The 25897-nt window shown below is 26.6% G+C and overlaps 1 protein-coding gene across 2 annotated transcripts; it reads left to right on the top strand.

Moving 5' to 3' along the window:
- Positions 1–45: 45 nt before the first annotated feature.
- On the top strand, positions 46–21322 carry LOC145182057 (A disintegrin and metalloproteinase with thrombospondin motifs 6-like). Of its 2 annotated transcripts, none has more exons than XM_090065640.1 (33): positions 46–146; positions 655–770; positions 1215–1287; positions 7375–7676; positions 7819–8104; positions 9626–9792; positions 10153–10239; positions 10328–10452; positions 10555–10598; positions 10725–10830; positions 11050–11202; positions 11363–11516; positions 11792–11899; positions 12359–12504; positions 12972–13035; positions 14221–14329; positions 14551–14684; positions 14845–15148; positions 15595–15724; positions 16401–16605; positions 16689–16851; positions 17005–17143; positions 17251–17483; positions 18131–18287; positions 18394–18581; positions 18971–19159; positions 19303–19446; positions 19526–19561; positions 19663–19710; positions 19822–19851; positions 20179–20502; positions 20661–20801; positions 20899–21322. In XM_090065640.1, exons 2-33 carry the CDS (start codon positions 660–662, stop codon positions 21057–21059), a joined length of 4761 nt encoding a protein of 1586 aa, XP_089921766.1. In that variant the 5' UTR covers positions 46–146; positions 655–659; the 3' UTR covers positions 21060–21322. The 2 variants fall into 2 exon arrangements, with proteins under 2 accessions (XP_089921766.1, XP_089921767.1); XM_090065641.1 differs by lacking the exon at positions 46–146 and adding an exon at positions 269–451.
- Positions 21323–25897: the final 4575 nt, after the last annotated feature.

Here is a 25897-nt window from a genome sequence, read left to right as displayed (position 1 = left end):
TTAACACGCATGACCAATCAAGTAGAAAATAAAAAATTGTATGAAGATTTTTTCAAGTCTGATATTAAAAAACAAATAAAAGATGAAAAGCTAGAAAAAGAAGCCCTTGGTGTTTCTTGTTGGTTTTTTTGAAACTATCACCAAAGGTTTGAAAATATATATTTTTTGCATCTTTAGTGAAAGTACGTTTTTATTTTCCGATTTATAAATGTTTGTAGCACCCGAACTGATTCAGTGCACATTAAATGAAGCTCTTTCATATCAATGCAACGATGCATGACAATTATCATTTTCTATAACACTCTTTTTTTAAAGTATGGAAAAATCTTGATAAAAGTTTTATATTTCATTCAATTTTTTTGAGCTTATAGCTAAAAAGATTCTCTCTCATCTGTTATCTTAAATACGTGAATAATGAAACTTTAGAAATTGGGAATTTTTTTAACGAGAGGTAAGTTTGCACGGTAAATGGGCAGGCGTTTTGTTCAACGCTATTTACTTGGTTTGTTAAATATTTGTTCTACGAGTTTAACTTAGTTTACCAATATGGTGCAGTTTAAGATTATTTGATGATATCAAATGAAAGTTTTGCCCATCCTCTAATTGTTGAATTAATCATATCCTTTTATTGTAACAAAGAACTTGTTTTTTTAGTTGAAATGAAATCTCTGTTGTCCAAAAGGTGTGTTTGCGGATTCTTGATAATTTTATTGGCGTACGTCAAACATTTATATGCTGCTAAGCAACCTTACAAATATGAAAACCCTAAGGTAGAATTTTGGACGCTGTTTAGGATATTCTTTAAAGATGTTTAAATTTGAAAAAGCATTTTTAAGAAACTGCGAGTTCTAAAACATTTTTGTTTTAGGTGTTGATTTATTTCTGTGTTTTAACTATTATCACTTAAAATTTTCATAAAAATCTCTTCAAAAATTTTCTTTTTAAACAGCTCTTCAAAAAATTTTCTAACTAAATTTACATAAATATATTGGTTTTTAAGACACTTCATTGGATTTCTAATAAGAAATTATCCTGATATATAAAACCATTTTAATATGAAATAATTTTGATATGAAATTTTTCTTACAATTTCTGATTATTTCGCAACTTTTTGCTCAAATTGTAACTGTTCACGTGATTCTTATGAAGATAAGTATTGCTCCTATTTTTTAAACCAGCTTCATATTAATTTATGTTAATTTATGTTAATTTAGCTCCAAAACATACACAGATCTATGAAAAAGAGGGACTTATCACGCATTTTTGCAGTTGAAGATTCAAATAACGGTAACTAATAAAATGTTATAGTTAAATACTTGGATATTTAAAATTTGTTGCTTCTCTTGAGTATAAAATTCAGTTATTAATCTTTATAAAAATCAGTTATTGATTAGAATTATTGTCATAGCATTCATTATGCAATTATAATAAACAAATTAACGGTTGTTGTATTTAAAAGAGCTTCTTTTTGATGAAAATAACAAGAAGCAAAAAAAATATAGCAAAAAAAGCTTTCGTTAGAGTCATTTTTAATTGAGTCATTCTGAAGGACGCATACAACATGATACTACATTGAATTTTGTGGGTGTTTATGAATTTAGGGAAAAAATGATTTTTATCATTTCTAAAGAAGGGAGGCAAATATGCAATGGTTTTAAATAGCTTCACAGTATTACAGTGAATTGGTTGAGCTATTTTTTTTTTATTTGCTATATTTGTTATTTGTCTCTTATATTATCTGCATTACAAAATATAAACCTGTAGAATAAATGAGAAAAACTTCTAAAAATGTTCAAAATAGTATGCACAATTTAACAAAAATGTTATTTATTGAAAAGTTCCATAAACATTATATATAAATAGAAGTTAGAAATAAAACAAGTGTAGTATTTTTACATATCGTCGATTTAGAGGTGTAAGTCACTAAATATAGTTTTGATGAAAATTAAGTTAAATGTCACCAAGTGATTACTTTTTAACGTTCTATGAAAAACTCGTAAGTGCTTGTAAAAGTGTCTAAATCATTTTAGTAGAAGGCCATTTATACTTTAATTTACATTCACAAAAGTATCTAAATTAGATTTATGACTTTTACAATATTTTTTGCTTTTTTTAATTGGTATTAATACGCAACATATGTATGTATGTATATATATAAATATATATATATATATATATATATATATATATATATATATATATATATATATATATATATATATATATATATATTATATATACCATCATAGGACATACAAAACTTCTATAAAGTTCATTCTTATCAGTGATACCAATGAATTCCATTCAAATATATATATATATATATATATATATATATATATATATATATATATATATATATATATATATATATATATATATATACATATATATAGGGTTGGGCAAAAGTTTCTACATGCTTGTGCCTTGAAATAAAAACTTAGAAAATTTTTTCACAAGCAATCAAATTTTACCTGCTTTCATGATCATAATAAAGCAAACCTTTGAGTATCTTAATAACCTGTATGATCGCTATTATTCACTAAGCAGTCCAAAGTTCTTTATATATCTTAACCTTTAAATAAGACCAACAATTTTTCAGAGAATTTAGGTCTGGAGAGTTTCCTGGCCAATCTGTCCAAACATTTGTGAGGTTTTTATTATTCCATGCCATTGCAGTCTTTGATGTATGACACTGTGTCATCTTGCATATTAAATAACTTTTTATTATTCATAGCTTCATTATAAACAGGGAAAGAATACTTTTAATTTTTTAGATGCTTTTCATTTAGACTTTTTGTGTAAAAATCCTTGCGGCACCCTTTATATATATATATATATATATATATATATATATATATATATATATATATATATATATATATATATAGGGGAAAGGTGCCTTTGATGGCATAGCGCCTATGATGGCATACTGGTCATATTTCCAAAAATATTAGTTTTGGTGCGTAAGTGATTAGACCAACATGTGTATATTAGTAATTCATTACTTCTGGTAAAAATTCGTCCCTCTGTCATAAATTGTGCTTTTGTAATCAACAAACATAAATTTTCGCATGTGGTGTTGTAGTTTTAATGCCCTCATATATTTAGGATTACGATTTTATTATACATCATACAGAAGTGAAACTTTCATGCATTTCATCTGCAGGCTTTGTACATTTATTAGAATACTTATTTTAATGATATGTGTAGAATAAGGTAGTCACAGCTTGTTTTAATAAATATGGTGACTCTTTCCTATGATGGCATACCTAGGAGTTGCCATCATGAAAGTCTGCAAAATGAATTGAAAAAAATGCCTGAAATAAATTTTTATGCCCATAATAAAGGTGATCAGATTAAGAACAAAGATGAAATACAAGAGTTTGAGAAACTAACACATTTGGAAATGAGATCTCCCCCATCAGAAGCTTCCATATGCATTGGATCTTTTGTTTCAACGAAAGGATAAGATCTAGTATATAAAAGTTGTGTCCGGTGCCTTTAGCAACCCCTAAAATTGAATTGAAAAGGGCATGAAAACGTGGAAAAACTGGACCTCTGAATACCACACCGGATATTCAAGAATTAAAAGATAAGGCAAAAGAAAAAGATAACAAAGAAAAGGAAAAATTAGTTAGAAAAACAAAAAGAAAGACGGCTGTTGAAGAAAAATACTGCAATGAGGAGATGAAAGAAAGTAATAATAAAATGAATTTCGAATCTGATACAGCATTTTGTATTGTTATGAACTTTATTCGCTGTCTTGCTCTAAAGAACCAAGGATTTGTTGTCAAAAATGCAGATCTTGGTGTCATTGTTTATGTGCAGGCATATAGAGAAGTAGAAAAAAAAATTTAAATGTGAACTATGCTTATAGACCAAATATTTATTATTAATTTTGTTTTCTTGATAAGTTGTGTTTCAATTAATAAAAAACAAAAAAAAATTCTTGTTTGTCTATTTTCTTTAAAGTGTGCCATCATAGGAGCAGTTAGTTGCCTATGATGGCATACTTGTATTTTTTTTTTAATGGTATAAACTTATAAAAAAATATAATAGTAAAAATTCTGACGTTCATTATTATTCTGTATGCTAGAGGGAATACACCCATGTCAAAAATTATTTTTTAAGTTTTCAGGTAATGACTCAGAGAAACGTTAAAGTTAAGTATGCCATCATAGGCACCTTTCCCCTATATATATATATATATATATATATATATATATATATATATATATATATATATATATATATATATATATATATATATATATATATATATATATATATATATATATATATATATTTACTATCATATATTTACTATCATAGGACATACAAAACTTCTATAAAGTTCATTCTTATCAGTGATACCAATGAATTCTTCGCTAAAATCTTTTATCTTTTTTAAATAGGAAACTTAAGACAAAGGCTTTTAATTTCAAATCTTAAAAAATGTTGTTCAAAATAAGATAAAACGCGGAGCAGTAAAAAATCTTGCAAAGAACATCGGTAAAAGGGGTAAACTCTGTTACTCCGTTTAAATATTTTTTAAACCAACCATTTTTAACTTTACAAAGCGAAACTAAAGTAATTAAAATATTGAGTCGAATGAAGTTGCATCAGTTATTTGGAAACGTCAACCGTCAAACGTCAAACGTCAACCGCTTATGCAATATTAGTTAAAAAGTATGCGTTTTATTGATTCAATGTTTAATGGAGCAAGAAAACGCATTTTTGGGATCTTCAAGACCAAAACCTCATAGTGAACAGTTTAGTCTCCATTAGATACATACCAACCACGATAGGTTAAATCAGTTTTTCCTTTCTAAGAAATTTTTTTAAGGCGACTACAAAGACATCACCAACCACTTCAAAGTTATAACGTGAATCTGATAAAATATTTTTTGCCAAATGTTTATGGTCTAGATTAGCGGTATTTCAACCACTGAACTGCGGTCTAATATACCGAAAATGAAACTCAAATTTAAAAGGATATATAGAACTTATGAATAACACAATTATAACCCTTCCAAAAATCGCTTCCAAATTGCTTTAATTTATAAGTTTAGCTGTAAATATTGACAGCCCAAACTTCTACTGCTATATTACATACGTCTGGGACAATTTTCTCTACTAGCCTAACATTGTATATATTTTTTCAATAGTTTTTTTTCAATATCAAATCATAAATCTTTTTCTTTCAGCATTTATTCTAAAACTTTCAAGTGTTATCTGCACAAATATTTAAAAAAAAATCTTTTATCAGTTTTAAAAGATGGATTTTCGGTTTTTATCTAGCACCAAAATCTTTCTTCGAGTCTTATCGGGTTTTATCGCCAGTAAAACCATATAATCATTTGAGGCAGTTATGAATCTTTTATTATAAGAACTGTTACTTAACAGTTTAAGTCCGACAAACTTGTTTGCGGGTGTCGTTGTAACTGCGTTAGTTTTGATCCTTTTTATAATTTGCAAAATAAGTTAAAAGATAAAGTTTAAGATCAGTACCTAAGTAGTGAGCTTTGGGCAAATGATTTGTGTGCTGATGCTGAAAAAAGATATTTGACTTTTTTTTTAACCATAGTGTTTGATGAATATATTAAGTAAACATTCCAAATAACCTCTATTTCATGCAACCTCTATTGCCATTTTCTAAATAAGGAGAAATGAGCTTTTAAGCTGCTATTTATAAAATCTTGGAACTTTTTTTGTTTTTGATACAATTTGAGTTTTAACGAATTCTACGAAATAGCAAATCAACAAAGGCCAGCTCAATAAATCAGCGGCCGATTTTTTAAATGTCGATATTGTTCCATTAAAATTTTGTTTAATGTTCAAATTGAAATATTTTGTTTTTGCTCCCATTGTGAACGAGAATTTAGCGAAAATTCTAAAAACCAAAGTTTGAAAGTGATTATTTTTGGCTTTAATAATTAATATTCATTCTTTTGTGGTAAGGAACACTAAACTTTTTCCATACTTTTATGTTTTTGGTCCTGTAATAATGTCCAAAAGTCAAAACTGGTGCTTTTTTTTTTTTTTTTTTGATAAAAGTAATAAAAATTAAAAAAAAAAAAAAAAAAGAAATAAAATGAAAAGCTATGAAACCATTCATCATAATTTTAAAGAAATCCAAATGATTTTTGCGTTATTTTACTTTGATGTTAAAGACTTTAGAAACAAAAAACAGTTACTTCTTATTTTTAAGATTTGTTTGTTACTTTTTAAAAGAAAAAAGTGCTTAGTATTTTTACAAAATTAATTCTTAACCTAAAGTTTAAAAATGTATGGTTTGTAAGCTAGGCCACAAATATTTCATATATTTTATGAAATATATTTTTTTGTCTTTTCCCCGGTCAGAGTGGTCAACCGTCCGGTTAGAGTGGTTGAATATAATTTTTTATACCGGAAACAAATACTGAAAAAAATTAAAAATCTTTATTTTGATATGCACTGTATCTTAAAATAAGTACAATCATTTTTTGCTAATTTTTAGTACATTCTGGCCCTGTGTGTGCCCTTAGTATTTGCCAGAATTCTGCATACCTGCTGTTAGTGAACTTATTGAGTGATTTGTTTAAATTAGCAACAAAATAAACCAGTTTCATGTATCCGGGTTTCTCTTGAACGCATATGAAGTGCGCGAAAAACTTATTTTAAAGCCTATTTTTGAACTTGTTGTTTAGATTTCTTTTAAGATGTTATTTGAAAGCAATTTAAAATTTTATTTGAAAGCAAGGAAAAAACAACTTATACTTACTACTACAATAGTAGTTGCAATTATAAAGATTTTATTGATTTTTTTTTTATTGATTGCTCTAATTCACCAAAATTTTAAGATTTCTTGTGTTACAGTTATAACCAGAGTCAGCCCATGACTTTGTAACCACTTGGTGGTACCAAGACAATAGTTAACTGTAATCTTAGCTTCCAAAAACCTCCCAAATAAAACTCTGGTTATGTCAGTGCTGGTTACTATGCACTTACAGAATCTCTAGTGACAATAGAAAAGTCACAGCAAAATACAAAAAATTATGTTCTAGATGTTAATATATATCAATGGGAAAAAATAGTAGATTTTTTAATGTAAAATATATAAAAAATATATTTTGATGTAAAATATGTATTTTAGCAAGTTTTAACATGTAAGTACTTGAATAATACTTGTTTTAATTATATACATTTATGTGTACCAAGTGAAATGATATACATTTATGTGTACCAAGTGAAATGATAAATTGTTATCAAATTTAACATTGGTTTTTTATTTCCTTGAATATCTTGTTTATTACTGTTATTTAATTTTTGTAATGTGTGATTGTCTTTGAGTATGTGCTAATACTAATTTCAATACATTTTTCTATTTAGTGCCTGTGTATCATGTGGTAGTTCCATTTCACTTAGATAACAACTTAGATTCAAAAAATTTTCGAGAAAAGAGAGAACTTCATGATCAAGAACCTATCCATTTTACATTTGGAATATCTGCATTTGATATTGACTTCAAATTTAACTTATCTTTAAACAAGCATTTATTGGGACCTAATTTTAAAATTGAAATTAAGGGGAAAAATGGCACAGTTGAAAAAAAAGCTAAAAATTGTTATTACTCAGGGAAGGTAAATGACCACGAAGAATCAGTGGTTGGATTAAGTACTTGCAAAGGACTGGTAATATGATTAGAAAATTAAAAAATTTTGAATTAATAGTTTGAAAGATAAATGTATAAAAAGAGTCACAAAATTAAGTGTCTGTGTGTCTATATATATAAAACCTAACTGTAGGGTTGCATGTTTGTTTTTTTTTTTTTAGAGTGGTCTTTTTAAATTTGAAAATCATGATTATTTTATTGAGCCTGTTCCAAAATACCTTAGTAAATTTCATCAAAGAAAGGGACAAAATCATTTTGATAAATCAACTCATGATAAATCCAAAGCAAGAAAAAGACATTCTAACCTTGTTCAGTCAGCATATCATCAGCCACATATTGTTTATAGACGATCTATAGAAGATGCTATTGAAGATCATGAAACATTATCTGAAAGATTTACAAGGCTTTGGCATAAAAATTCTAAAATAAAACAGTGTGCCACAAAAGGTAATTAATTTCATTAAAGGGGAAAATTAGTTTGTCTATTTTCAACTTTACCTTTCTGATTTACTCAATATTCACTTTTACAAAATTTTAAATTTTGATAAGTAAAGTACTTTTTTTCTTTGTAAAGTACTGTAACTGGTTTGATACCTCAAAAGGTTCTATGGAAATCCTTCAAAATAAAAGCTTCTTTTGCAGTTTTAACAGTAGATTCTACCAGCATTTAACATTCTTAAATGTAACATTTTTTAATTTGCAGATTTATTAGTAACTTTCCAAGATTTTAATTCAAACACAAAGTAATGATTCTCACTTCTTGAGACTTTTTAAAAATATATCTTAAAGCATTATTCTTTTTTGAAAAGGAATATTTAAAAATAAAGTATTTGAAGAAGATTTTCATGACAACACAAAATAAAGTTTAAAAGACAGAAAAAGCAAAGAGTTTAAAAATTATTTAAAACAAAAAAATCTAAAATTTTCTTATTTTTGAAATTATAAATGTAAAACAAAAAATGTTTAAAATTTTGGAAAAAAAAGATATTTATTGGTATTATAATATACTTGCCACTATAAAAATATATATGAAATATATGTTAAAAGAATATATGTAAAATATATATTTAAGGGTGTTTGCATAAATATACATTTAAAGGTTTTTTAGGTCATCTATATTTTTTGAACAATAACAATAAATTTACAAATATATATTGTTAGTAAATTTTTCTTATTTTTAAAATAGCTTTGTAGTAGTTAATGGTAATTAAAATATTTTTGCTTAATTAAATATTTTTCTAGAAGTAAGTTGTTTAAATAGTTTTAAACTGCTGTATTGCTTTGCAACATTCTGTGACATTAAAACTTTGAATATAATTTTTAATGAATGCATGAAAACCTGTGCTTTGAACTTAAATTTCTTGCCAAATGCTAAAAGAATTAAAATGATGCCACCAACATAAATTAAGTTATAAAAAGTAAGTACATTAACATCAAATCTGGAAAAATGTCATTGAACTTAAATTAAATTCTTTGGGTTTTTTCACAAAATACAGCATGCCACTACAGTAACCATTTTCTTGATATCAGCGTATGTTTCTTTCTTTTTTTTTTTTTTATCTATTTATAAATAAAATTAGCCAAAACTAGCAAATTTAAATTAATAGTTTGTAAATCATCATAGTAGAAGGAGAATTATGATAATTAACAAAGACCTATATATTTTGTTAAGAAACCACTTTTATTATAGAATTTCATTTAATTGAAAAAAAAAAATAAAGTGTTCATATAAAATTTGTTAAAGTTATCTTAAGTGAATTTCAATCTCTAAGGTTTTTTTGAAAGTTTTTTATTCTACACTTTGATCTTTTGTGATTTTACTTCATTGTTTTTGTTTTATTGTTTCATAACTTAAGAACAACAAGAAAAATGAAATAAAAAAGATTTGATTTTAATTTCAGCATTTATGAAAAAGTGATAAAAATATAAAGTTGCAGATTTCTATTTCAAGAACAAATCTTTTCATAGGAGACCCGCTTAATCGTATTGATCGGTCTGCAGATGATTCTTCAAATTTTGTTAAATCTGATAATACTGAGAGATATGTTGAAACATTGGTTGTGGTTGATCAAAAAATGGTCAACTACCATGGAGAAGATGCAGCTACACAGTTTGCTCTTGTAGTCCTTAACATTGTAAGTGCCTGTAATAACTACAGTGACTTTATACAATTAGTCATCCATTTTATGTACTGTTATTTTAGAAAGGTTTTACTTAAAGGTTTTATTCTTGTGGAAATAAAGGTAAAAGATATGCAGTGACCAAGAGTATTGTACATAGAAATTTTTACTTATAAAACTTATGCTGATGAAAAAGCACATCTAAAATTTCTGTAAAATACAATAAACAGGTTTAATCTGTTTATTATCTGTAATACAAATGTTGGTGCAAAATAATGGTTTTTTTTTTGTACTTCATGTTTAAACTTTGAATAAGATAAATTTTCTAAATTTCTATTTAAAACAGTATTTAAAAACATCTAGGTTTTTATCTAGGTTTCTAGTTTGCTGCGTGATGGGAGTATTGGTTCAAACCTTATCATTCTTGTTGTTGTAAAGCTTGAACTGCACACAGTAGATATTGTAAGTAATCTCTGCATTGTACATATTTAAAAAATCCAATTCATGTCCTGCATTCACACAAAAAATTCAAATCTTAAACTTTTAACAGCCTGGTTTGGTTATCAATCATCATGCAAGAAACACATTAGAGAGTTTTGGAACTTGGGCTGCTAGAGCTAGTGATCAAGATGATAGATCAGATGATCACTTTGACTATGCAGTATTAATGACAAGGTTGGCCTTTTAAATTTTTTTAACAATTGTTTTCTTAAAACTAAAATTAACTTTTTAAAAATGATTTATATTTGAACCCACTGAATTTTTTTTCTGTTTTAGGTATAACATATGTGCTGATGACCGACAGCCATGCGACTTATTGGGTAAATTGTTATTGAAGTGTTTTTTTTTTTATTTACAATACCAAGTCAGAATTAAGATTACTGTTCAGTAGTTTTTTTTTCTGGTTTTATACTTTAGAAAGTTGTTTAATAAATCCATTTAATTAGGCTTAACCCAGGTTGGGGGTATGTGCAATTGGCCATACTCAGCTTCAATCAATGAGGACAATGGGCTACCACTTGCATACACTGTCACGCACAATATTGGTCATAGGTACTTTTTGTTTGTCTTTTCATTGATATTAGCATAATTCCTTTTTTTATTATAGCTTACTTATTTTATATTTTATATGCATTTTTATGACTTGCCAGTTTATGCTGTACCATGTAAATCTATACTGAAACTTATGTTTTCAAAATGCAAATTCTAAAAATTTCAAATTTTTTTACAAGTGTTTTTTTCAAGTATATTTTGTATACAATTCTTCTTCAGCTTAGGTATGAATCATGATGGCGATGAAAGTTCCTTTATATGTCCTGATAATACTTTTCTCATGAGTTCATCAACAACTCCCATACAAGAATGGAAAAATTCACAAACTCTTTGGTCCAGATGCAGCAGAAACTATTTGAGAAACTTTTTAAAGTAATATTTTTTGTTTTAATTTAAGAATATATGCTTTAAATAGAAACAAGTTCAAATTTTATTTAACTTGAAAAGTTGTTCCCTTTTTTCTTTTTGTTAAATAATTTTGTAAAATATTTTTTTTTTTATTCATTAACATTTAGACATTTTTTGAATTTAGGAAAGAACAAGCAAAATGTCTTCTTGATCCACCAGTGAAAGCCAAGTTGGTTGATTATGAAAAAATGGATAACAAACCTGGTGTTTTGTATGATTTGCACAAGCAGTGTGAAATGCAATTTGGAACTGGATCTAAGATCTGCCATAAAAATCAGGTTAAAAAGATTTGTTTTTTTAGCAGTTTTGTTGACATTATTCTTCTACAAAAATGATTTTAACAGCAAAAAACTATTTGATTTCAACTGTTACTCTTATTAACATTTTATCATCAATAATAGAAATCCTTCTTTTTTAAAAAATAATCGTAAGTATTTGCATCTGGGTAGATTATGAGATCTAAATTTTATCAATAAAACCATCAGCTATGCAGTAGACATCAAAAAAAAATACATGCATATTTTTGTTTCCTAATTTCACAAATTTTTCATAGATGGAAGGAATATGTACCAAACTGGAATGTACAAATCCAGCAAATCCTGAAAAATGTTTTACCAGTTCATATCCTGCTGCTGATGGTACAACATGTGCTCTTTCTAAGGTAACTATTGTTAACACTATAGATAAAAATAGTTCATAATAATAAGATGATTTAAAATATCTGGACAAATATTCAGACAAACACTTAAGTAAACTAAAGTGAATTTTGTTTTATTATACTCTGATATAAATATTTATTGCATATAAATGTTTATATAATATTTGTTTAAAAGTTAATTCTTTATATGGTTTTTAAAAAAAGAAGTCATTCAATAAAATATAAAACTCTTAAAATCAAGATGTTTATCAAAAGTATTTTTCCTTATTGTTATAAAGTTTTTTATGGTAAGTTAAACAATTTAATTTAAGTTCGGCTTAAAAGTTAATTTTAAAAAAAATCATAAAAAATATTGTTGGTCAGAAGCTATAGGAAAAATATGGAATTTTTAAAATTCTGTAGCATTTGGAATTTTATTTTGCAAATTTTTATGGTTATGTTTATCATGTTTTGTTTTCTTAGTTCTGTTATCGTGGAGAGTGTGTTTCAGCAGGGGAGATTAAATCTACTGATGGTGGATGGTCAAGCTGGAGTGATGAATTTTCTGCTTGCTCAAGAAGCTGTGGTGGTGGTGTACAATACAGGCACAGGCAATGCAGTCACCCAAAGTAAGTGAAATTAAAAGTTTAGTAAAATGTTTTTTTTTTTTTAATTTACAAAACTACAAAATCAACTTAATTAGTTTGGGTGTTTGTGTAAGCTGAATTTTTAAAATTTTGAACTGAATTAAAATTTAAACTGAAATTTTGCTACTACTGTTTGTTGAGCTCTGTTGTTTTATTAAAAAAAAATCATGCTTGATAGAATAAGGTAAAAATGATTATGTTTAGAAATATTTAAGTTTTTTACTAAATCTAGTAGGGTATTAAACATATTTATTTTGTTTTAATAGTTCTCTTACAATAATCCTGAAGGATTTTTACAGTTATCAATTTTTTTTGTTATTGGTGATTGTTTTAGATTTTTAGGCAGATTTTAAAGTAAATCATTATTGGTCCTTTAAGGTTCTTACTTTTTTATGTGCTTAAATGTTATTTAAAATTATTAAAATCTTTTTTTTTTTTTTTTATTTTAGACCAAGTAATGGGGGAAAATATTGTGAAGGTGAATCCAGAATGTATAGATTGTGTGAAAAAAAGGTCCTCATCCATTTTCTTTATATATATATATATATATATATATATATATATATATATATATATATATATATATATATATATATATATATATATATATATATATATATATATATATATATAAATTTGAGCAGTTGTAGAATTTTACTATTATGGCTGCAGGGTTTTGAACAATCTCTTTAAAAAGGCTAATTGGAATTTTAAAAGTGATTTGCTTATATTCTAAAAGAAGCAGTAACTAAGAACTTTATGCTTATAACTTGTATTTCCATTCACATGCTTTTTTTTTCTTTTTTTTTTTTTCAAAGAGTTAATTAAAAAATTGTTTTTCAGAATTATAAATAAAAGTAAGTTTTATTCTTAAACTGTTGTAAAAATCATCAATGAAATCATATTTTACTCAATATAAAGTTTTTGAATCATTTTTTAAATTTTAAACATTTCATTTCAAAACTATTAAACACTAATAAGTATTTGCAAAACATAATAATAATTGTAAAAATAGTAAATAATTAATATTATTGTTATTACTATTATTATTATTGCTGCTGCTGTTGTTTTTGTTGTTGTTGTTATCATCATCATTATTATTATTATTATTATTTTTATTATTATTATTATTATTATTATTATTATTATTATTATTATTATTATTATTGTTATTATTATTATTGTTATTATTATTATTATTATTATTACTATTATTATTATTGTTATTATTATTGTATTATTATTATTATTATTATTATTATTATTATTATTATTATTATTATTATTATTATTATTATTATTATTATTATTATTATTATTATTATATATTATTATTATTATTATTATTATTATTATTATTATTATTTATATTATTATTATTATTATTATTATTACTTATATTATTATTATTATTATTACTATTATTATTATTATTATTATTATTTATATTATTATTATTACTATTATTATTATTATTATTATTTATATTATTATTATTATTATTATTATTATTATTATTATTATTATTATTATTATTATTATTATTATTATTATTATTATTATTATTAATTGATTAATTAATTAACTAATAATAATACATTAGTTAATTGTTATTTTACATGAATTATCTTGACCTCTTAACTGCTGGGGTCTTTTCAATCTTTGCTTATGTAAGTATGTGATTTGATATCTTTTAAGCCATGTGACAATGGTTCAAAATCTCATAGAAGTGTACAATGTGCTTCGCTTGATGGGCGTCTTTTTGGTGAAAGAAAGTTTGAGTGGGAATTTAAGCCTTCAAAAATTGGTAAGCTGGATAGTGTAGTATGGTTTTTCCCCTTTGATTATTTTGAAAATTTATATTATGTTGTTTCTATTTGCAGTAACATTAATTCTATATCAAAGTTCATCCTAAATCTTCTGGATTTACTCATTCACACATCATGTGATGATGGTTTTATGATAGTTTGAGAAACCAAAATTCTTTTGTGGTAGATATTAAATTAAGCTTTTTTTTTTTGTCAATAGAGTCATGTAAACTTGGTTGTTTTATTTCTGGAACTGGTCATGGGTATGATTTTGGTAATGTTGAAGATGGAACTAACTGCGATCAAATGGATAGCAGTGTTGTTGCTGATAAATGTATTAATGGAGAATGTGTTGTAAGATATTTATGGCTAAAAACTCTATATTAATGATTGCTAGATATACTGTTAAAATGTTAGGAAAAAAGTTTTAGCTAATTGGAGTGTATAATAAAAAAATATTTATAACAAAATGAAAGTGTCATAAATTGTAAAAAAGATTTGATTTATATTTTAGACAGTAGGCTGTGATTCTATTCTTGGCTCAAAAGCAAAATTTGATCGGTGTGGTGTTTGTAATGGTGATGGTAGCTCATGTGCCACTGGAACAGATCGCTCAGAGATTCCAGAGATTAGCACAGGAAGTGGAGGCATTGCTGAAGCATTGAAGTCATTAAAAGAAATGGGGTTTGATATGGGCAGTTTTTATGGAAAGTCTCAATTGAGTCTTTCTGAAAAGCGCTCTGATATTCCACAAAAAGATGATAGTGTTTTTGGGTGGTCAAGAGTTAAGTCTGGATGTTCAACTTCTTGTGGTGGAGGTTTGATTTTATTGCATTAAAGATTGTTTTACCTTGTTTATACACTGATGTGTTTTCAATTTTATATTAAATAAAATGTGTTAAATTTATAACTAAGTTTGTATCAGTTGTAGATAAGAAAGATAATATTAGCTATGATAAGATTTTAGTTAATTAAAAAAAAAATGTTAACCTCTGACCTCTCTCCTAGGTCTCCTGGCTCATTTCTAGTGCTGTTTTAAAAAGTTAACATTAAATATTAAAACTTATAAATAAAAATAGACTAAAATATACAGTTTACTATTAAGTATATTTGATTGTCTTGCACAGCACTATAACAATACTGCAAAACAGTTTTAAGAAATATTTTGTTTTCTTATTGTATTAAACAAGATTTTATAACTTTATAATTAAATAAGTTTAGGAGTCAGATTTATAAATAAAACAAAAGCTCTACTCTACTTTAGGAGTAGAAATTGTAACACCTGAATGCCGAAGATTAGATGATGGATCTCCATCAAATGAAGATCGTTGTGATAAAAAAACAAAACCTCCTGTTCAACAATATCCATGCAAGGAAGAAGCTTGTCCACCGATGTAAGAATTGATGAAATATGTTGAATAAATAAATGTACCGTACAAAGAGTTTTAAAAATTTGTTTAATAGCTTGTAAATAATTAATAAATTCTTTGAAGCAACTTTTCACTTTTCAAATAAAAAAAAATTTTTAAAAAGTTTTTAACCATTTGAAGTTTTTTTGAACTTCAAATGGTTAAAAACAAGAAAATAAGTAAAAAAAAAAAAAAAAATTAAAGTAAGAAAATAAGTAAAAAGCAAATGTAGTAAACTTTTCTAAAATGAAATCAAAATCTGTGATAACTAAAAGTAAATAAAGGTTTAAAAAAGGTGGTTGTAATAAATTCTCAAGCATCACATATAAAAATAGAAAACAAAGCTGTTTCTTTTCTTAAGCAAAGATGCAGGAACTGAAAATATTTCCTTAGAAGAGATGGAATTTAGAAGCATTTTTTTATTAAGATTATGGCTAATACATTTTTTCACAATCAACAACATCTAAAAAATCTTTTAAACAAATTTTTTTATCACGATAAGTAATCTTTCAGCTTTTCTTTATTTCTGTTAGACTTTGTTTCAAGTCTATTTGAACTTTGTTTCAACTGATCTTTCAACTCATGATTTGATTTTTATGTTAAAATTTGAACTTTTAAACTTTGATTTATAAATAAATGTTTACCTTATTTTTCAAATTAGTTGGCAGACTTCTTACTGGGGAGATTGCAGTCGAACATGTAATGGTGGTTTAAAGAAAAGAAATGTTCGCTGTGTGCAGAGAGCTGGTAATGGTATTGAATATGATGTTGATAATAGTTTATGTTCTGGAGGAAAGCCATCTGACACTGAGGGTTGTAATAAAGAATCATGCCCTGCTGAATGGGTAGCGCAGCCATTTGGCGAGGTCAGAAAATTTTTTTTGCACTTGTTTTAAATGCAAGATTTACTTGTTTACTACTTTTTTTTTTATTATTTATATTTTTTTAGTGTTCTACAATTTGTGGACCAGGTGTCCAAGTTCGTGATGTACTTTGTCAGAAAACTCTAAAAGATGGTAGTTTAGTTACAGAAAAGTCATCCGATTGTCGCAAGGAAACTAAACCACCTACTGAGCAAAAATGCAATGTTCACAATCCATGTCCTGGAGATGGTAATTATGCTGATTTCACTATTTTATGTAGCTATAATTCTTTCACCACACTATATCCTTTGGTGTTTATTTAGCTGGTTGCGTTGGGATATACACTGATTTATATATAGCTATACTTCTTTCACTATACTATATGCTTTTGTGTTTATTTAGCCGGTTGCGGTGGAATATATACTGATTTACGTGGAAACTTTTCATCTCCAGAATATCCAAACAATTACCCAAATAATATGGAATGTGTTCATATTATACAAGTTGAGGAGGGAAAAGTCATCCATTTAGATTTTGAAGTGTAAGCTTTCATTTGAAAGTCAATTTTATTTTGTGACTAAATCTTTTATTTTGTGATTATGCATTTATTTGAATTTTAAAAGATCTTTTAATAAAATGTTTTTTTAGAATGAAAATTGTAGCACCTGATGATAAAGAATGCAAGAATGATTTTGTAAAGGTTATGGATGGAGATTGTGTATCTCGGTTAGGGGAATCTAAATTCTGTGGGAAAACTTTACCTCCTCCATTTGTTTCAACAACTAACCGACTTTGTATAAAATTTTACTCAGACGATTCACAAAATGACGAAGGATTTGTTGCTAAATACAAGGCTATAGAGAAACCTGCTCAAAATACAGGTTCACTTTGTTACATTTCAAAAAAAAAGAAAAGGAAAAGAAAGTACTAAATTAAACAAATCATAAAAAATAATCATAGATCATAAAAAATATATAATAAATAAACATTGTCTATTATATTTTACATTTTTTTGTTGCTCCTAAGTAATATATTCATATCAGTTGTCCTATTCTTTTATTTAATTTTAAAATTTTACTAAAATTAATCTTCATAGTTAGATTTTCCAGAATTGAGTTGAGTATTTAAAAAATGTTAAAAAATCTAGAATACTCAATCACTTGATTATTGACTGTAGATTACCTTATAATGTTTTTAGTCTAACATTGCCATGGATTGGGGAATAACCCTAACATAATTAATTCTATCAAATTATTCTATCAAATGAATGCTAATTTTTTTTTCTAATAGCATTTCTAAAATTGATATTTTAAATTAAAAATGTAAATTGAGTTTTGCAAATTGATTTTGTTAAGTTTTTGTTACCTCTTAAGGGTCATCACTCTTGTTTTGTAGTATTTAATGTGATGGTTTTAAAATTTTTAAGTTTGAAGGGTTTCAGTTTTTAATTTTATCTGTTCATGAAACTTTTGCTACTGCTGGAAATAACTTTCTTCTTTAAGACATTTTTGCTGTCAACTTTATTTAGATTTGTGTGGCTACAACTACACTGCTCCCGCTGGTTTGATTTCCTCACCTAACTACCCTGAATATTATCCACCAAATGAAGATTGCAATATCACTATTATTACAGAAGAGAAACCTATAAGAATTACTTTTCATGCATTTGACGTTGGAACAGAAGAGTAGGACATATATAGAATTAGATTATCAATATTAAAATGAAAATATAAAACATTTAGATTTATTTTTTTTGTGTTTATTGGAAAGTTTTATAAATTTTCTTTTTAGTTGTTCTAGTGATTATGTTTTCCTAAGTGGAGGTGATGAAAAAAAGAAGTATTGTGGACAAAAAGTTCCTCCTGTGTATACATCAAAAGATACTTTATTTGTTCGATTTGTTTCAAGCAGTCACCTGACTGCAATGAAACCAGGTTTTGTTGCTACATATACTTCTGGAAATCCTTCAAGCAAAGAAGGTAAAGAAGTTTTAAAATTTTTTTAGTTTTTAAAACTTTTCACCTCTCTATACAATGCATCTGTGCATCAATACATTAAATACCTGATTGAATTAAACACCAATAGTTGTCTGTAAATATGATTCTCTGTTGTCTCTAAATATGATTGTTATTATGAACTCTATATGTATTATAATGTATAATAGATTAAGACCTTAAAGTTCTTTTTTTTTTTTTTTTTTTAAGTTGAAAATTATCAGTTTATAAAGATAATTTTTAATGATAAATGCATCAAAATTTATTTAATGTGATATAAAATGTATGTTGTACTGTATCTAAAATTGAGTGTTTATTATAAACACAAAGTTTTTTTTACAAAGTTTTCATATTTAAATTTATTTTTTTGTAAGATAAGTCAAGCGAATCTCGTCACCAGATCTCATTACCAGACAAAGATAAAGATGTTGTATCTTCACCCATTGAAAATAATGCATTTAAAAATGAAACGAATAAAGTCCAAGAAAGTCAAACAAATGAGGCCCAATTGAGTTTAAAGGAAGCTCAAAAAACCATCCAGGAGGCTACCGAAGAGCGAAAGAGTAGGTTATTTGATTCTCTTTTAACACATTGCATTGAACTTTTTTAAATTTTCATCAGACAGCACAGCTCTGTGAAAATTCAACTTTCACTTTTTTTTGAAAATTAACATGCTCAGAATAAATAAGTTGTTGTTTTGTTCTAGGTATTATTTATCCTTCTCCACAAGCATCAGCGTCTTCTTTGTTAATTACTGATCAGTTGGCTCCAGAAACCAGTGCACTTGAAAAGAAATCTTTTTTACACCCTAATTATGTTGCCTTTGCAAGCTCCAGCTCAAATGATGAAAGTATGTAATTTTTTTAAATGTATTTACACAAATACCACCGATATTGTTTCTTTTTAAAATTAATTAAATTTTTTTTTAGTTTCCAAAGAAGTGCTGCCAATTGGACATAATCAAGGTTGTTCATAGTTGCTTAAACCTCTTAAGTTTTTTGTTAGCGCAAAAATAAAATCTTGTTTAAATTTATTTAACTACTGTTAAAAATTTGTTACTTTACAGATTTTACACTTGATAAAAAGCAAAAGATATCTGGCATTCCGATAGAAGGTCACTGTTTATTCTTTATACTCAAAAATACTTTATCAATGTTTAAAAGTCAAAAATAATTTTACTTTAAAAGTTGCACTTATATAATCGCATCCTAAATTTTTATAATAGATGATACTCTTGCTTGGATCCCTGAACCAGGTAAATTATTTTTATATTACCAGAAAAAATAACAAGAATTTTTACATTAAGAGAGAAATTTCTGATCGAAGTAAAATAGTAAAATGAAATGGTTTTTCTTTAAGTCTCAATATTTTTTGTAAATATTTGATTCGATGTGTGAATTGGACATTTAGTAAGATATAATAATTTCCTTGCATCTCAAAATTGTTGCTAAACTCCTTAAGCTTTGTTCTTTTATATAAGAATAAGCGTTCATTTGTAAATCTTTAATAAGTTATTGAGTAATAAAAACTGATTCATAAATCAGAGCGTCCAATAGAAAAATTGGTGCAATATTTTTTTCAGATGACTCTTCTCGGCTCACTGAATCTTCTCATCTTCAAAATTCAATAAATCAAGACCAACATCAAATTGAAAATCCTTTGAGATTAGTAAATTTACCAAGTTTTAACAAAAAATCTACTTTGCCATATAAAGAAATAGCATTTTCAAAAAAATCTATTTTGCCATATAAAGAAATAGCATTTTCAAAGAAATCTCAATACCCAAATCCAATTATTCCAAAACCCCAGTTTATTTTGAAAGCAAATCAACATCATGAAGATATTAAAAAGTCAGTTATCATGAGAGGATTGGCAGGTTATGAACACAATCTTGACGGAAGAAACGGTACGCTACTTGCTTTCATAATTGTAGATTCAAATAGTAAATTTTGAAAGTTAAAATATATAACATATTTTTTACTTTTTTTGTTTAACTCGTGATTAGAACGATACTGATCTATAAAATCTGTTGAAATATTTTTCTTTGATTTATTTTTTAATAAGGAGAATGTCCTCACCCTACTCAGCTTCGATGCCTTCGTTTACTTCTTTCTTATCCTTGCAATACTGATGAGAACTGTGGGTCTGGTTTTGCTTGTTGCGCTACTTCCTGTGAATTCGGTTTAAGAATGTGCACTCCCAAAGGTTGGTCGAGACATTCCAAACAATAACTTTTCTGTCAAAATCGTATTAATAATTTTTTTAATTTACAAATTAAAAATTAATTTGCTATTTACTTTAGTGACTCGATCGTGCCCGTTACGTGATCCATTTTATTTTCCTCGGATACATTGCAACTCGGAGTTTGATTGCCCTAACAAGAGTCCATGTTGTTTGGACATGAGTAAACAAAGATACTGCAGACATTCATTAACCAACACTAGGGACAGTTCTTTAGATTAATACGATTCAGCCTTAGTCTATATCTTTTATTACGATTTTTCTGACATTTTTTTCTAATAATTCATAATTCAATTGTGTATAGTTCGACGATGGGTAAAATAGTTGTTCGTTCTCGGACTAAAAACTGTGTAGAAAACGTTCAAAACATTATGACCCTTAACTATTATTTTTTAAACCTGTAAATAATCGTGCATTTATACATTGGTGCATATACAAATTTTTTGATAGCAAAAGCAAAATATAAACTAGAATTTGCAAAAGTATGCTTTGTTGTTGTTTTTTTTTTACGCAAAAATCATAGAAAATTTAAATTGTCTCGTATTTATAGCACTATTTGCGTTTTTCAAAAAATATTGTATTTTTGAAATGGAACTTTTTCTGAATCTGGAATTTTGATAAACAGAGTTTCAGTAAATCTGTCACCAAACGAAACAAGAATTGTGTAATACGAGTATGATGCCATTACTATAAATATTTTTTGAGTTAAAACATAGGATTGTATATTGATGTTGTTCTTGTCAATCAAACTTTTAATGGTTTTCTTGACGGTCCATTAGGGCGCATCTAAATTCGTGTGATTTTATTTCAAAGTTTTATATTATTTATACTGAATTACAGATTTAACTTTAAGTTTTATTTAAAAAAAAAAATAATAAAAAAAAATTGTTGCTGGTTTAAATTTCGCAAAAATGAAGGATCTAAAAGATAAGATTTTGAAAAACCAGAAATTGTGCAATTATCTATTTGCGAGAGTTAAAACTTAGTGATGCATGGAATTTTGAAGAGGAGTTTGAAAAAATTCATGATGGATAAAACCGTCAAGAAAAATTTTTTTCTTGCATGTAGTAGAACCAAAAATAATTTAAAATACTTTTTTTAAAGAATCGATTCTACTGCATTTTAATCCAATTAACAAATATGTTGTGTTTTTAAAAAAAGTTCTTTAATTTTTGTTGCACTAATAGTTTTGGCTAGCTAAATTTGTAATTCCTCCCACTGTACCGCAGTCAATAGATTTAGGCGGCTGCATAACACGGCAGAAGCTTGGGTCAAAAAGTACTCAAAGATTGTCTTTTGTAAGTTTCCTGTAAAATGCTTTTTAACAATTTATTAGATAAAATTAACCTCAAACCTTCCCACGCATTTCTGCTTTTCTTGTTTTTCGAGTTTTTAAACTTATTCTAACTTGAATAAGTTTAAAAGTTTTAGATTTGTGAATCATCACATTAAACTTTGAAAAAAGTTGATAGAATTGTCAAATTATTAGTATTTTTGAGTTTTTGTAATGATAATTCTATCAACTCTGTCTTTACAAAAAAAAAAAAGTTGAGTCAGCAATTGATCTCAGTCGTTCAAAAATACGAGTTGCAGTGAATTTAAGAAAAATAAAATCCCAAATAATGTTTCTCGTAAAAAGTGGAAGAATGAGTAACAGTTTGTGTATTATTTTAAAAAACGGAAGCTTGTTAGAAAAAACATAAAAAAGAAATTTGACTAGTGAACAAAAAATTTCCCAAATTTTCGAAATGCTTGATTTAAAACATCAGTTAGGTACGTGTGTGAAAATTTCAAACCATTTATTTATTCAAGTTTTATATATGGTTCGAAAGAGCTCTGAATTTGTAATAAAATGGTGAAAACTTTATGAAAAAAGAATCATTACAAAAAAAGTTATGCTCATTTAAGTAACATTATTTTTATGAAGCATTGCTTAAGAAAAATGCAACTTTCGTATAAAACTCGTGTTCGGCTAACGGCAGCTTTATAATAGAATTATTGTTAATTTGCGCATGATTTTGCATAGTGAAATGTGTAAAACAATTAAAAAACGTAACAAAAAAGTTTCGAATTAAAGAAACAAAGTATTTTTAATGATTAAAACGTAATAGTAAAATTTATAATAAAATTTTATAAAGCATGCATAAAAAAATATCGCGTTTTTTTGCAATATTTACAATAATTATATATATATATATATATATATATATATATATATATATATATATATATATATATATATATATATATATATATATATATATATATATATATATATATATATATATATATATATATATATATATATATATATATATATATATATATATATATATATATTTATGGAGGTGATCTTTAAATACATTAAAAGCCTCAGCGTTTTCGCCTTATTTTTATCGTTATAATGAATAAAAAAAACAAATTTACTGAATTCTCTACTGTCAAAAACCGCCCCTCCCCCTAACACTATGTAACGGAAGTGGAAATACATACCTCCACTGCGTGGAACAATAGGGTATGTGGTCATGAATATTTTTTGATGAAATTTGGCAGGAACATAGAAAATAGATCTATACAGTTGCCTGTAAAAATTTAAATATGTACCAACATGCCTTCAATATTAATGCAACTCCGGAACAGAAACGAAATTTTAAAACCGAATGAAAATCACTGGTAACTGTAAAAAAAACAACTGAATTTATAACAAAAAGTAACAGTAACAATAGCAGAAACAGTTTTATAAAGTGTAACAGTCACAGTAACGCTAAAAGAGGTGGAAATAGTACCTCCACTGGGTCGAAAAATACGGTATGTGGTCATGAATATTTTTTAATAAAATTTGTCAGGCACATAGAAAACAGATCTATACAGTTGACTGGAAAATTTCAAATATGTACCAACATGCCTTCAATATCAATGCAATGCCAGAACAGGAACACAATTTTAAATAGCAATAAAAAAAACTGAAAAATTTATTACACGTAAAAAAAACCATAATTTGTTCAACATAAAACATTCTACTTTTTTAATAAAGTCTAAGCTGATATAAAATTCTAAAAAAAAAGACAAATAAATACATCATTACCACACCGACTTCGAGCACGCTTTGAAAAAAAAGGTCACAGTTTTTGTCTTTAAAATCGGTGCCGTAAAAACCCAGATACGCATGTACCAACATCAGTTACTAAAAATCTTCTATTCGCTGTTTATTGGTTGTTTTATGTTTTTGCCTCGATTGCCTCTAAAAGAAAGTTCTTCATTTACTGTTTTGTTTTTTTTTATTAGTAAATCTATGTAAAATTTATAAAGACAATTTATACAAACAATTATCATTTTATAGATATGTAAAAACTTATTGTCATGCAAAGTCGAAGCATAGATGTTAACAAGAGATAAAGTCTGTGTGGAATGAGAAAAATATAAAAGATTTCCACAAAAAGTCAAACAGTTGTTAAACAAACATTATTCCAAAGCCATGAATGTCAGAGACTATTTAACTATTAGTCTTCAACTTCAAAAACATCTATGATTTCTCATGACAAAGAGACCAAATCAAATCTAATTGAATGTAATGTAATGCTCAAAGTTGATTTAGTGGCTGAAGACCACATCAAGAGCTGAAAATTTGGATTTACAATCTGTACGGCAAGAAAAAAAACCTGAAATTCAATAAAACTAGAAATCAACTTAATAAACGGAGATTCGGTTGGTTTGATGAAGAGAAAAAAGTGCAGACAGTTAACATCTACGCAAAAAATAAAGCTTATGGAAAAAGAGAAGAAAAAATTGAACTGGCTATGGATTTTAAGAAAAAAAGATCTGATGATAAGATGCCAGAAATTTCGAATTAGAGGGAGAAAAGCCTAAAATAAGCTATGTGATTCTATATCAGTAGCAGAAAGACTCTCCGTCTCCGAATAAGTAATGGTCGTTTTTTGTCGGACGAGATAAATTTTGATGATATTCTCTCAAACCTGGCAATGGTGCATAGGATTCTGCCCAAAAATTTCTTCTGTCTGTGTAATCTCTTCTTCAGAATCGTTTCTGCAAAAAATACTGCATTTATTTGTTGGTGAAGAAGCATTTATTTGTGTGTTGACGATATGAGGATTTATTAAAGTTTTCTCAGAGACTTTATTATAAATATATATATATATATATATATATAAATTCATTTTTTTACAAACTTTTTTTTTTATTGCATTTTCATCTGACTGCAAATGAACTCTTTAAAATATCAACTCTTTAAATACAATTCACAACTGCAACATTTATGATTATTACCTTTAAGCAGATCGTAATTGCAAATGCTTTATTTCCCATAATACAACTGAAGACCGCTTGAAGCCATTATTACAAATAAACTCGCTAATCGCTTCCTAGCAGCTTTGAAGACGTCATTACCAACAATGATCGACGTCATCTTGTGCTTTTTAAATCCTAAACAGCATCCGATAAGGCAAAGACCAGTTCGTTTAGCACCACGTCATCAGTCTGAGCTTATGGCAATCAGTTTGATCAAGGGAGATATTTAAAATTTGTGATGTACTTTTAGGGGGTAGATAAAAATTAACGACTTGTTTCAATAGGGGGAAAGAGAGTCAGTAATGGTAAAAAATTTCGTGACGTAGTTTATGGACGACCCCTTTAAGAACCTCCCTTTCCCACCCCACAACCCCCTTCTTCCTTATATATCTATAAAGGACTATAAGAAGAAAATAAAGGATTTGTTCGAAGCAACTGTTGTTCTAACTTGTTAATTGTCTTCTGTCAAAAGATAAAAACAAGTTGTGAAAGGTGTTTCGCCTTTCGCAAAGTATTTTTGAATAAATAGTTCGAGTATTTTAGTCACAATGAAGAATACACATTCTGATCTTATCCCTGGCGATTACCTAAAATGTAGTGGAAGAGGTCTATCATAATATTGAATTTATATTTAATATGAATGAAATTGTATTGAGTATGAAAAACTTCGTTTTGAATGATTGTTATTTAAAACGGATTGAAATAGTTCGGAAAATAAATTAAATGGTCTTAACAATGGTTGATATATATGATCG

Source organism: Hydra viridissima, unplaced genomic scaffold (genome assembly GCF_058129835.1).
Source record: "Hydra viridissima isolate aposymbiotic clone 2 unplaced genomic scaffold, HvirCarnegie_v1 scaffold_10, whole genome shotgun sequence".
Taxonomy (NCBI): Eukaryota; Metazoa; Cnidaria; class Hydrozoa; order Anthoathecata; family Hydridae; genus Hydra; species Hydra viridissima.
This window is presented reverse-complemented; position numbering and strand designations above follow the sequence as displayed.

Coding starts and splice junctions, on each gene's coding strand:
- LOC145182057 (XM_090065640.1), top strand. CDS start 660: ATGAAATCTCTGTTGTCCAAAAGGTGTGTTTGCGGATTCTTGATAATT. Junction 14,330..14,550: donor ATTTAAGCCTTCAAAAATTG/GTAAGCTGGATA, acceptor TTTTGTCAATAG/AGTCATGTAAACTTGGTTGT. Junction 19,160..19,302: donor GGCTACCGAAGAGCGAAAGA/GTAGGTTATTTG, acceptor GTTTTGTTCTAG/GTATTATTTATCCTTCTCCA.